This window comes from Perissodus microlepis, chromosome 13 (genome assembly GCF_051167445.1).
Source record: "Perissodus microlepis isolate ML-2025 ecotype Zambia chromosome 13, ASM5116744v1, whole genome shotgun sequence".
NCBI classification, from domain to species: domain Eukaryota; kingdom Metazoa; phylum Chordata; class Actinopteri; order Cichliformes; family Cichlidae; genus Perissodus; species Perissodus microlepis.
Window position 1 is genome coordinate 30,563,597 of NC_140473.1, and position 13,970 is coordinate 30,577,566.

The following is a 13,970-nucleotide window of genomic DNA, read 5'->3' on the forward strand; positions in this document are numbered from 1 at the left end:
TACCATATGCACGAGGAGTGTGTGTGTGTGTGTGTGTGTGTGCGAGCGTGTATTCATATCTTTGTGGGGACCAACAGCTCTCATGTGGACCAAAATCCTTGTCCCCACAAGTTTGAAGGTCCCCTGTTTAAATCCTCTCGTATAAAGAAAGTTGGGTAAAAGTGAGGTCTGCATCTGCTTGTGAACTGATGTCTGTGTTCCTCCCTCTGCAGGCGTGGACCAACATGGTCCTGACCCTCCTGAACCAGGTCCTCCTACTGTCTGACTCCTCATTCCTGGCGCTCCAGCCGGCGCTCTACCCCTGCCTCAGCCAGCTCTCCTGCCACGTGACCGACGCCCGCGTTCGCCAGGCCCTGCGCGAATGGCTGGGCCGGGTCGGCAGACTCTATGACATCATTGTGTGATGTCGCAGCGATGAAATGCGAAAGCAGCGGCCGGAGGCTGCAAAGTGTCGGTCAGTGAGGGACATAAACAGATGAAATCAGAAATGCTGCAGTAGATTTTAGGAGCTGATGAATGATCGATGGTCCTCGCCAACATTTTGTTGTCAGGCAGTCATTAAGTGACATCAGTATGAAGGATTTGTTTCCTGATGAAGGATACGGTATGAGGAATAAAAATGTAACAGGCTTCTCTATATTATTTGAAATGTTTCTCAGTAAATGTGCCGTCTGTGCTCTTGGTACTCGGTTGAACTGTTTCCTAAACCCTGAACAGTGCAAAGAAACAAACACGGAGCTCTTAAATGTCATCTATGAGTTCTCAGTTTTTGAAGACTGATTGGCCGAATCCTAATTTTGGTCCAGCATTGTCATAAAGTCTCAACACAACAATCACAGAGGCTTTTGATAATATTTCCTCACCCTCGTGCTTCATTCGTGTCAGTGACTTCCAGAGGTTTTTGACACCCCATGAAGAAGCAGCCATGTTTACATTCTTTGCATTGTTGCATCTCTTCATACGCTCGTCTCTATAACCTCTGTCATACTCTGTCCCCACATACACGTTGCATTGCTCCGTAGCGCCAGAGGTGGTCCAACCAGCTCTCCCCGGTGCCCGTTTGGATGCTTTAATCCTTTTTACAACCTGCTGCAAATTTACTTCCAGCTCATTTTTCACTCCCTTTTCCACAAACCCACATTGTATCCAGATGAGATTAGATGATGAGAGAACTGCCTGCTGGCTCTTTGGGAGGGGGCGTGTAGGGAGTTGGAGCTAGAAGACAAATGGTAGCGATGTATTCAGTGACGCCTGCGCTGTTGCTGCAGCGACTCTTACAGATGGTCTGGTGATGTCTGGGCACACAAATCCCATCTGATCACTTGCAAATAACAGCGCAGTCCTAAAGGTCCTATTTGAGAAACAAATCTGATTTGCCTGCTGTCTGAATAAAGCCCATGTCTCATCTCTGCCATGAGCTCAGCAGGTTTCTGAAAATCTCCACAGTGCTGAAGACGGGACCATAAACAAGCCAGTGAAATCCTGGAGATCACAAAGGTTCAGCTTAGAACTTTATTTTTATCCTGTTTTCCTTCTCAGAGTTCAGAGCGAGTGCTCATTGATCCTGATCACATGTGGCTCAGAGGTCTGTTTAAACCTTCTGACATGAGTATTAATTATTTTAATCAAAGATGGCGTTCGGTGTGTGTTTTGATGTTTCATGCCAGCCGCACGTCCTTTTTCATATCATCTATTTATGCAAATATTTATTTGAAATATTTACTGTGTTGATAATATTTTTTTGCATTATATGTGCTTGGAGCCTATTGGCTGTGACTGAAGGGGAAACCCTGAGTCTGACCCCACTGTCAGTGTTTCACCCCCCCACCCCACCCCACAGGGGAAACCTGTATCCTTAAGCTTTTCCAACAGTGTTGCTAATAGAGAGCAGGGGGTTGGTGACAAAGCTGCTTAATGAGAGCATCGTGTTTAACATCATCAGTAATTCATTTTTAAGTGACCAAAGAATTCCAATCGCCAAACGGAGGATTCACGATGTCTTTTGTATGGCGGTGCCTTCACATGACTTTCAGTCTTCATATTCTGTTTGTCACCATGTAACGTGTCTCAGTGTGGTTATATATGTGCGCCAATAACTTTCAGGTTAAAATGAATGTTTTTGTCCTGCATCTAAAACGATACAAGAAAAGTTCAATAATAATCAACACCTGTCCTTTCAGCTCCTTACCGTCTATGATATTTAAATAACAGTCTTATCATTATTACCCACTTATCATCAGTCACTTCAAAGAATAATGCCACACGTCTCACCTGGAAACCAACAGATGGATTAAAGTTTTGCCATCAGGTGCGTTTAGATCACGGAGAAAGAAACGTACTCCGAGCACGGAGTCAGCAAACTGAATGAACGTGCATTATCTCACTTTCACTAGTCCAGTTTGCCTCGATGAGCTGTAACTCTGCTGACCTCCATTCATGTGCATTTCAGGACAGATTATGAATGAATGAATGAAGAGAGTGCTGAACTGACGCTAACTTCAGCGGCTTGGCCCGTATCGAGGACAGGCGGGTGGGGCGGGGAGGGCGGCAGCATCTGATGCTCCTAAGAAGATTTACTCTCCTTTTTTCACCCACTTTGTCTACAGCGGAGACTCTTTCAGTCTTATTTGCTCTCTCTTCACTTGCTTCCTCACTTTGTCGGTCGCCTCATTCTCTCCTTTGTGCCAGCTGTCACATCCTCCCTGGCAGCAATGCTTCGACTGGATGCTCCAAAAAAGCAAGCAGTCAGTGCCAAGCTGGGTCCTAATTTGATGCTTTAAAGTCATCAGCTTTTCCTGCTTTAGAAGCCTGAAAATCTTAAATCAACAACAGAGTTTTAAAGCTCACTGTCTTTATTTAATACAGGCTGGAACCAGTCACTGAGATCTTAAACGACTGCTGTTTCTGTTGCTTTGCTTTAACATGTGTTTAATATTTATGTCATGTGGCTTCATTAGCTATTGTTGCCACAGACGAGGCGTCGAGGAACCGGCCAACTCTAAAACCAAAGTGATGCCAAAGAATTCTTGTTGAAGAACTCATTTTACATTTTATTGAGACGTGAATTTCTTAACTCCAGGGAGAGAAAAGGGAACAGCTGCTGGGTGTGGTTGTGTACGTTTTGTCCCTCTTATGGGACAGCCTGTTAGGCTAGTGATACTGTAGGAGCCACAACCACACGGGCACGTATACTCTCAACTTTCTATTCTTACCCCCAGCTACAGGAACTATAACCCGTCATCCCCTGTGAAGGAGATGTTTGTGCCTGTCAGTCGGCCTCTGCTACAGTGAACTCATCTCTTTAACGTAGGTGAAGCTCAAAGACTATAATCCACCCCAGCACGTGGTGCTGCATTATTGTGGACAACTAATGCTACAACCAGACAGACTCTTCCTATTGGAATCCTTTTTACCTTAGACTCAAGTTATACATATACAAACAACCGTCTGGGAGCCCCAAACAGGTGATTATGTTCTTTTGGATATAGTGGTGCTAGTTTCAGTCATTATGCAAATATAAGATTAAGGAAACCTGCAGTCAGCTGAGACTGAAGAAGTCACCTGGATGATGACGAAATGTCTCTCCCACTAAAAACGTCCAGATGAACAGAATCAGCTTTTTGGGATTTACTCACCTGGATGATTGAGCGTGCATCAAGACAACCCCCTGGGTGCTTCATGGTTGCTTTTTGCCACCCTGTCACACACACACAAAACCTCCGCAGATGAAAAATGAAGCCAATGCTGCAGTTCTTCTTCTGAGTCCTTGCAGACTGTGATTAAATGGCCCACTTAACAGCAGATGTTTAAAGCCTGCCACAAAAGACTGTCTTGGTCTCTTGTTTGGTCCCCCCCCCCCCCGAGAGCTGCTCTGCATGGGGTGAAGACTTAAACGTTATTTGGGGATAATTAAGGACTCGACCGCTTTGATGCTGGTTTCACTTCCAGTAATTGGGAGTCACTGAGCCAGACCTCTCGCCTGTGCTGTTGGTGTCTTTCAAAGAATTTCCAGTGAAGTTATCTGACAAAAAAAAAATAGGATTTAGCTGTACAGCTTTTAATCTTAAAAGTCCTGCCAAGAGTCTCCTCCAGTTAAAAATCTCCCATCCTCCTTGCCTGTGAGGTGCAGAGTCCACTACAGGTGCACCTTGTTAATCAAGCACACTAGTGTATGCACTTCTGCACTTCTGGCTCCACCTGCACAGAGACTGCTGCCATGCTTGATTTGAGGCTTCAGAATGTGAGTTTGCACGTTTTAAATGAGGTGGCTAAGTCAATTTTTTTTTACACGTATTGTTGATGTGATTGTGTGTTTATGGACCTCAGCTCATCCATGAGAAACAAGAAAACATTAAACAAAATTCAGTTTTATTCTTTGTCTTTAACCCGAGCCCTGCATCATAATGCAGAATATCGACAGCATCGGTTGGAAGGTCGCGCTCTAATTCCGGCCTTCTTCTTGTGGGGCTGCTACGTTGCAGCATTAGCACGTCTCGCCACTCTGTTGTGTCTCAGCTGACTTTGCTGTCCCTCAGCCCCTCCCGGTGTCCCTGACCCGTCCCCATTTGTCCCTGTTGTTCGAGGGCGAGCAGCAACTGGACAGATGTTGTGGGCCATCAGTGTGATCAGCAATAGTGAAGGGAAAGGATTTAGTGGGTGTTAAAGCTGTGACAGTGTTTCCATCAGCTGATGTGTCAGCGTCATGCAACGACTCCGCACCAGCAGTTTGTGCTGATGGCGCCCGTGCTCCTCTAGGTGTTTGCTCTGATTGGTTCTCTGCTTTCAGTTTGCCCACGACATTATTTGTAACGCCGAGTCCAGAGATTAATCTTTTGTCTGCGTTTTTTACTTTTACAGCCAACGTACATTTGAAATGTTGAGCTGAGATTAAGAGGGCTTGAACCACAGTCGCTGTGGCTGCTGCTCAGTGCAGCTCATCACCACAACAAACTTTATCTGCACTCTAAGCAGATTTGATGCTCTTGGGTAAACTCGCTGCTGACAAGAGGCTGCAAATCCGTCTACGTGTTCCACGAGTCTTTGTTTGATTCTAAGCTCTTATTGCTTTCTAATTCAAGATACTGACAGCTCCTTCTTCTCTCCAATTCCTGGGAATTTGTCATATCATTTCTACTATTGATTTACAGTAAAATCAACACATTGGTGACTTTATTGAGGGATCACTGATGGAAGAGGCAGTGACTTACTGCATTCACTTTCCAGAGATCAGATTGAGCCATGAAAAAAGAGAAAACATTGTTTGGAGAACTCAGTATACGTCTGAGTGATTTGGCTGACAGTTTAAAGACCAACTCCCTTGTTGGTCTGAGAAATGTACACATATCTAAGGCTTGAGCTTTTAGGGCATCTGGGTGATTGACTGTCTGAGAGCGTAGGAGTAAAAGCAGCTTTGACTATTCTGTCATTTTGTCTGACACGGATGGAGAAAGTTTCTACGCGACCCAGACATCTGACACAGTTTCCACAGTGAAAGGTCATATGACAGAGGAAGTCATGAGAACATACAGAAACAGAAAAATATAAAAGAATAATCAAATAAAGGGAAAATTCTCAAAGTTCTTAGACGTGTACTTTGCAGAAATATTGTGTCGGTAAATGTTTGAATTTGATTTTTGATGGACAATCATGGGAAAAGATTTGGGTTATGTGTTATGTGTTGCATTTTTTTTTTTTTTAAATGCAAAGTCAGGCTTTATCAGGTTTTTGGGGCCAAGATGATGGTAAAGTAAAGAAGACAGCATAAATTTGTCTTTAAGTCCCGGCCATTAGAGCAGAAATGAGATTTGTTATTTTCATCTGCGTTTGTTTTTATTTGGTTTCATTGCTCTGTCCTGGGACCTCCTCACTCCTCCGTGTGCATATAGAGAAAGCCAGAGTGTCTGTAACATCAGACTTGATCAATCAGGAGGAGCTGGGGTAGAGTGGGTTCCAAAGCAGCTTGCAGATATGCAGCAGATGTGGGTGCAGATAACACATTCAACTGACAAATCTGACACGGTGTGCTATTTATGCTGTTTGAGGAGTAATCAGGAGATGATCAGAAGGAAGAAAAACATAATTACTGCTCACAAAGACGAAGCCACTAATATGGTTTCTGGTGCTTCATTTAACCGGTCATTGGCCGTTGAAGCATGCAGTCTTGCCGCTGTGATATTTCCTGTGAAAATGTTTGCAGTTTCTTCTACACTGATGGAAAAGAAGTTAAACTGAACCAGATGTTGGCATCAACAAACTTGAAGCTGTCAGAAAAAGCGGATCTACTGTGTAACCTTGTGTTGATCTTATCATTTGACTCTGACATTAACCAAATGGTTGGTGTTTGATTTCATATCATGTGTTCCAGAGACCAGGTGGTCTACATATGTTTTCTTTCTCTCATTGAAGATCAGTTATGGCTACTTGTAAAACACGTGATTGTCTTTAAGTCTATAAATGCTTACAAAGTAAACAATCACCACCAGAGAAAATGGTAAATGGCTTTGTTTGACTGATGGTACAAATATAAAACACAACCTTGGGTGTCCCTGCAGGTGAAGGTGCAGAGTCTTTATGATGACTTCAGGCTCTCTGCTCATTCACTCAGGTTGTTTTGTCCGTTTGCTTCCTTCACTGACCTCAGATGCTCTGCTGCCCGACCTGTGAGCGCACGGCTCTGCTAATGTCGTGACTGTGATTTCTAAAAGTGCATTTTTTTCTGCTTTTGATATTAAAGAACAGCAGCTGTAAGATTTTCTCCTGGTGTTTCTAACCTGCTCTGGCTTCTCTCTTCTGTCCCGAGCGCAGCTGTGTAAGTGCTGTAAGTTGTAAAGTGCTTTCTCTGCAGGCTTGTCTGCTCCGTGTTGCAAATTAAAAGCAGTTTGCCCCAAATGTTTGGCATTGTGTTTTTTATCTGATGATGATCAAATGCACTCCAAAGTTTGGATGTCTTCAATCCAATCTGAAAGTGATGATTTTAACAGTAAAAAAGGATTTTTGTGCAGAATAAACAAAACCAGCTGTAATGTTTTAGTTACGGAGCTTAGGGGGATTTTTTGATTTTGTTATTGCTGACGGTTTGGCTTTGGTTCCATTTGCACATTGTTGGAGTCTGTGTGCTAAGCCGAGCTGACACACTGCGATTTGCTGAATACATGAAAGTGGTATTAGAGCTGTCCTTGCCAAAAGATCAAAACGGTTGGAGATAAATTATAGAACAAGGCTCACAAAATAGTGAAACCTGTTTATATATACGCTGTATGTTTAAGGTATATGCCAGAAGCATTCACTCGTCTGCCTTCAAACACATATGAACTTGACTGACATCCCATTCTTAACCCATAGAGTTTAATGGAAGGTTTGGGAATGTTTATGGGAATTTTTCACCATTCTTCCAGAAGTGCATTTGTGAGTTCAGACACTGATGTTGGACGAGAAGGCCTGGCTTGTATCAGGTTGAGGTCAGGACTCTGCGCAGGCCAGTCAAGTTCATCCACACCACGCTCGCTTATCCATGTCTTTATGGACCTGCTTTTGTGCACTGGTGCGCAGTCATGTTGGAACAACAAGAAACCATCCCCAAACTGTTCCCACAAAGTTGGGAGCATGAAAATGTCCAAGATGTCTTGTTAAGCTGAAGTATTAAAAAAACCCACTTTTTTTCTGGCAAACCCAAACCCGACTCAGATTGGCAAACAGATTTGTCATTCCGGAGAAAATGTCTCCACTGCTCTGGAATCCGCTGGCAGCAGGACCAATCGCTTCCACTTCGTTATAACACCACTGACAACTGACTGTGGAATATTTAGGAATGAGGAAATGTCACGACTCGACTTGTTGCACAGGTGGCATCCTATTACGGCACCATGCTGAAATTCACTCAGCAGTCTGCATGCAGAGGTGTTTTATACACCTCTGCTCATGGAAGTGATCGGAACAACTGAATTCAATGATGTGAATGGGCGAGTCAAGACTTTTGCCAATATAGTGTATTTGTGAGGATTATAAATGTGCCTCTTTTACCTTTCTAAGAGTAATATTAATTGGAACTAATACTGGCTGGCCATATGAAAGCATTTGTCTTTTGCCTGAGACGGTCGTACCATAACCAGGTGGTTTACCTTCTTGCTGTAGTTGTTGTGGTTGTGACTTCAATTCTCCTAAACCTTTGTTTTGCTGAAAATGAAATATTCATTCATTCATTTTGCATGTGAAAGCATATTTTCTGCCTGGTATTTAGAAGAAAACAGATGATACCTCATCATTAAAAGACAGTTTCCAAAGTTACAGAGTCACATAAATCCATCCAAAAGTTACTTTCATTCAATTCAGTTTATATAGTGCCAAATCTCTACACTTGCCTCAAGGTGCTTTATTTTATTTTGTAAGGTAGAGACTGTATTGGTCCCCTTTTAGACCCATTTACTTTGAATACAACACAGCCACATACACAACTGTGTTGTGTGAAGAAGTTGCCCCCCCCCCCCCAAAAAAAGTGTAGTCCTACCAATTTAACCATGGACAGAAACATAAATAACAGCATTTTATACCACAATAAATTGTTTAATGTCTCAATTTAAAAGATTAACTATTCATCTTGCTTCTCCTCTTTTTCTTCTTTCCTAAGAGTTTCAGTCCCAAAATAATCCTGCAGTTTTAAGAAAACCTGAACAAAAGTTGTATCGAAATGTGTAACTTGGTTGAGAATGGCGTGCTATGACTATTGGCAGCAGCCCTGTGACAGACTGGCGACCTGTCCAGAGTGTACCCTGTCTCTTGTCCTGTGCTAGCGGGGATAGGCTCCAGCCCCCCCGCGACCCTGACAGGGATAAGCAAAGAGGATGGATGGACTATTGGCAGCGATTTATTGTAAAGTTTTTACCAAACCTGTAAACCCGTGATATACTTTCCTCTTCAACACTTTTAAATGACTTGTAAATTGTCTCAAAGTGTGTAAAACCTTTCTCAGACTTACTTTATATCCCAGAAATGTTGAGAAAAGTTTCATCAGATCACAAAGATTTTTCACTTTTGGTCTTCTTGATATTCACGAGCACTCTGAGTGACAGAGGGATGTCATCCACTGGAGTTAAAGCTTCCTGATTGTCTCACTCTTTACACCGATCATTTGAATGTATCCACTACACACCCAGTGAGCCACATTATGTCAGATTTTCTTTGTCATCGCTTATCTGGACTTTTCAAACAATCGACACAGTCATGACTGTTAAACAGCAACAATCTTACTACATGTAAAAATCATTCAAAGTGTAAGTGATTGATTTTAGCTTCTGATGGCTCCTCGTTGCTCTCACTGAAAGAAATTTCTTTGTCAGTGTGTCAGTGAGTGTTAAATATTCAAATAATATGCAATGAATGCTTGTGAGTTAATTATAGATGCAAAAAAATAGAGTTCTTACTGTCTACTGTTCTCTAACTCATCTACTTTGCTTATTTACTTAATTGTGTTTGGAACCATAAATGCAGTTTTTTCCTATTAGTTTATACATCTTATCCTTCAACACAGATTTGTAGTAACGTCTCCTAATGCATATTTTTGGAAGCACGCGATCTCTCTGCCCCCAATAAAAACACACCCACACACCATAGTTTTTAAAAAAGAAAAATCCTGGAAACACCCTCGGCTGTGACCCACTGGGACCAGTGATGTGTCTGTTCTCTGCTGGACTGTCTGCTGCCCTCATTTCTCTGCCATCCCTCCCTCCTCCCCCTCCCAGATATATTTAAGGCTGATCACTTCAGCGGTGCAGTCGGTGCTAACCCTCTGAGCCGTCAACAGACCCGTCGGCTTCGGATCCTGAAACTTTCCACCATGCGGTCTCTGCTGGAGAGCAGCTGGAGAAAGTTTGGACCCGCTGGCCGGGACTCTCTAGACTGGTCATCCGGACCCTCGGCTCTGCCTTCCACTGACAGACAGGCACCGGTGAGTTCGCGCAGACGTCGATGATTTTATTTTTATTATTAAACATGCTGTCAGTGGTTTTTTTTCATCAGTTCATAATTTAATCTGAAAATATGTCATTTGAAAAATTAAATGCAGTTGCAGTTTTTGTGACACAAATGTGAGCGTCCACGTTATAAAATAAAATATTAATAATTGTCGAACTGATGGAGAGATGTTACAAAGCTTGCACAACAAAAACGTGTCACTTCAAAGATTCTCTGCAGAGTTATACTTCTAGCTTTTAGAAACGTTACTTATTTGAAGCTATGAAGATACGATTCTTGGCATTCGATGACATGTCAGAAATAAAATTTTGCGTTGATACTTGAATCCAGTTTTATTTCATTAGTTTTATCTGATCTTGGTGTGTTTTTAATCACACTGCCTAAAATCCAGACTGGAAAAAATGCAGATGTGTAGAACTGGAAGACATCCTTTAAAGACTTCTTTCAGTTACTTTCCAACAACAATATGTAACAACATTAGCTTTATTTCAATAAATTTTGGATGTTTTAACATTTATTTAACAACAAGTCCTTTATTACAACTGCTGTCTGGTAAAAGACAACGTCTCCCATCTCATGTTTACTCTTCATTCTTAGCTTTTCAAGTGCACATATGCTCCAAATAAAAATAACATCAGCAGGCTGTGTGCTCAGCCTCACAATGCTTTTTTTTTTTTTTTAATTGACATTTTGGAATCGCTATACAATACCATCAACTTCAGCAATTTGTCACTACATATATTTTTCTTTTTTTTTTCTATATTTAAACAACTAAAATATCCATACAAAAAGAAGAAGAAGGAAAAAAAGAAAAGAAAAATAAGCAAAACAGGAAACAATAAATAAATAAATAAAAGATACATAAGGAAAAAGAAAAAGGAAAGAGAAAAAAATGTAGGGAGTGTGTTTTTGTTTCCATTAATATAACTAATATTTCCTCTAGTCTTCTAGTAGTTAACAAAGTCAAAATCTAGAGCAAAAGCAAAAACTGGCCTGCGTTTTTTAATGTAGTCCATCCATTTCTTCCATCGTGATACCAACAGGTCCCTCTTGTAGTTCACATCTGCTGTCATTTTCTCCGTTCTGTAAATGTCCATTGTGATGTTCATCCACATGTTCATAGTTGGGCTCTCTGAAGAAAGCCGTTTTTTTGTGATGGCTTTTTTTGCCTGCTGCCAGTAAAACATTAAACAAGTATTTATCGTTCTTTGTCCATCCTTCTGGCATAAGTCCACCCTCACAATGCTACACATTCACAAGTGCAAAGAGGAAATCAGCAGAAGTTCGGCACGGACAGCTCCCTCTGCTGGACAAAGTTTTTATGGCGCCTAAATGACCTCTGTTAAATCTGTGACTTCTGCACTTTATATTCCTTAACTACAAATAATAATAATAATAATAATAATAATAATAATAATAATAATAATAACATCTTGTGTCTGACTCACAGAACCAGAGTTTTGATGAGGCCATCTTCAGCGGTGGATCAGTCACCTACATCGTCATAGCAAGCATCTCCTTCCTCGTCCTCTTCATTAGCATCCTCGGCTTCGTGGTCTGCCGCCGAAGGAGGGGCTTCAGCTTCGATGGAAAGCTGGGATTGGCTAACGTGATCGCCTTGGAGGACCTACAGGACCCAGAGAGGAACTGCGAGCTGCTGTCCTCCCTCCGCAGCAACAGAGGTCCACTTCCCAGCTCAAGCTCCGAGCAGGACGTGACAGACGGCGTATTCCTCATGGTCTATCTGCCCTCTCCGTATGAACAGACCCTCACCAGGATTGCCAGAGCTGCTAGCACAAGCAGCTCAAAAGATGCAGAGCTGCTCCCTCCAAGTCCAGGGCCAGAGGCACGCTGTGGAGATGAAGAAGAAGGGATGATGATGGTGATGAATGACAGGAGGGAAATCATAGAAGAAGTCAAAGACTGAATCAAAGCTGAAATTAAAAGAAGAGACCTAAGATGTGAATGAAAACACTTCCAGTTGAGGACATAGGAATCAAACATATTACTTACCAAGACTACATCCCAAATCACCCTATTAAGTATATTAAAAATAAAATAATACTACAAAAACAAATGGGCCAAGAAGAGCTGGGCCCTGTGCTGCTGCATGAAGATCTTCTAAACTGGTTTTTATACTGAATAATGTGACTGGGATCCAGGAAACAGGCGTCTCCAAACTTCCTTTGGATGACATCCTCAGTGATTTTTACCTTAATGGACAAATGTGCTAAATATTTATAACTCTGACACAGAATGGCTATTTTTTTTTCTTTGTTACCAAAGCCCTCTACGCCATAAGCACCAAGCACAGTGTAAAAAAGCCACACAGACTTGTACACAATAATATTCTTACCATTTACATCATTCCTCATAAGTTAGTGTGATAATTTCTCCTGTTTGTACTTAACATTGTAAAAGTGTTCATGTGGATAACAAACATGCTATTTTTATTATTGTGTGTTTTACCTGTGACACAGCTGTAGGAGCCTTTAGACTTTAGTGAGCAGTAGTGGTAACAGGACAGTTTTATAATGCTGACATTTGTATTTATTTTTACTGTGTAATAATCACAAACAATAAAGTGAAGCGATCCCTGTGTCCCACTGTTTATTACTGTATCCTCCTCACATACAGGAATTTGTACAGATAGCAGGCACACAGTTAGGTCCATAAATATTCTGACGGGTTTTTTTTTCTAATTTTGGTTCTGTACGTTCCCACAGTGAATTTTAAATTTTAAATTTTAAATGAAACAACTCAGATGCAGTTGAAGTGCAGACTTCCAGCTTTAATTCAGTGGGCTGAACAAAAAGATTGCATTAAAAAATATTGAGGAACTAGAAGATTTGAACACATTCCCTTCATTTCAGCGGCTCAAAAGTAATTGGACAAATTAAATAACTGAAAGTAAAAAAAAAAAAAATACTTGGTCAAAATGCCTTCTGTCACATCATCAGTAAACACTAGTGTCTCAGTGCCACACCCAAGCCATCACACTGGCTCCACCATGCTGTTTTTGATCATACTGTGTTCCATGCCGGGTTTTTTTTGCCATCATTCTGGCATTCGTTGATCTTGGTGTCATGTGTGAAAAGAATATTTTTCCAGAACTGTTCTGTCTTATTTCGATTTTTTTTTTAAAGTAAAGTCCAATCTAGCCTTTCTATTGTTGAGGCTTATGAGTGGCTTGGACTTTGCAGTGAATCCTCTGTATTTACTTTTATGTAGTCTTCTCTTTATGGTAGACTTGGATATTGATATGGATGTTCCTTTTGTTTTGCTGAGTTCACAATGCTGTCTTGCTTTCTCAGGATGTACAAAAGTGTAGATCATCATCATCATCATCATTTATTTGTATAGCACTTTAAGAACACACCAGGCAGACCAAAGTGCTGAACAACACAGATCAAAACAACTAACAAATTAAAAATACCATAAAATCATAAAAAAATAAAATAAATAAGAAAGGTGTCAGTTTCCTACAGAGTTAAAAGCCAGGGAATAAAAATAAGTTTTCAATCTGGACTTAAAGACCTGCACTGATGACGCTTGTTTAATTTGGAGGGGAAGGTTATTCCAGAGCATCGGAGCTGGAATTGAAAACGCTCGGTCTCCTCTGCATTTCAGCTGCGACTTAGGGACCGACAGCAGCAGCTGCTCAGCTGAACGGAGCATGCGAGGAGGAATATGTGGCTTCAGTAAATCAGATAAGTAGACAGGAGCCAGACCATTTAAAGTTTTCAAAACCAATAAAAGGACTTTAAAATGAACCCTAAATTCAATGGGAAGCCAATGCAAGTGTTGTGGAAGTTTTCCATTTAAATAAAGCCTGCAGACGAGCGGTGAGCGGTAGCTAGCATTCTTTAATCAAAACAAAAAGAACACAAAGAACACTTTGAGTCATGGTCCAATTACTTTTGGTCCATTTAAAAGAGGACGGCACATTTTAAGGAGCTGAAACTCCTAAACCATTCATCCAGTTCGAGTGTGGACACCCTCAA

General features: G+C 41.5%; 2 protein-coding genes across 4 annotated transcripts in view; both read left to right on the forward strand.

Annotated features, from left to right (window-relative positions):
• The window catches only part of arfgef3 (ARFGEF family member 3), a 56,244-nt gene extending 49,356 nt beyond the window's left edge, over window positions 1-6,888 (forward strand). For all 3 annotated transcript variants that reach the window (XM_084949259.1, XM_084949260.1, XM_084949261.1), the window contains one exon: window positions 213-6,888. In XM_084949259.1, the coding sequence (XP_084805385.1) occupies window positions 213-404 (192 nt within the window). In that variant the 3' untranslated portion in view covers window positions 405-6,888. The remainder of the gene's footprint in view (window positions 1-212) is intronic.
• Window positions 6,889-6,994: 106 nt separating this feature from the next.
• Window positions 6,995-12,565, forward strand: smim28 (small integral membrane protein 28). Its single transcript, XM_084949263.1, has 2 exons — window positions 6,995-9,940; window positions 11,417-12,565. The coding sequence occupies exons 1-2, from the start codon at window positions 9,830-9,832 to the stop codon at window positions 11,891-11,893; spliced, it is 588 nt and encodes a 195-aa protein (XP_084805389.1). The 5' UTR covers window positions 6,995-9,829; the 3' UTR covers window positions 11,894-12,565.
• The last annotated feature ends 1,405 nt before the right edge of the window (window positions 12,566-13,970 follow it).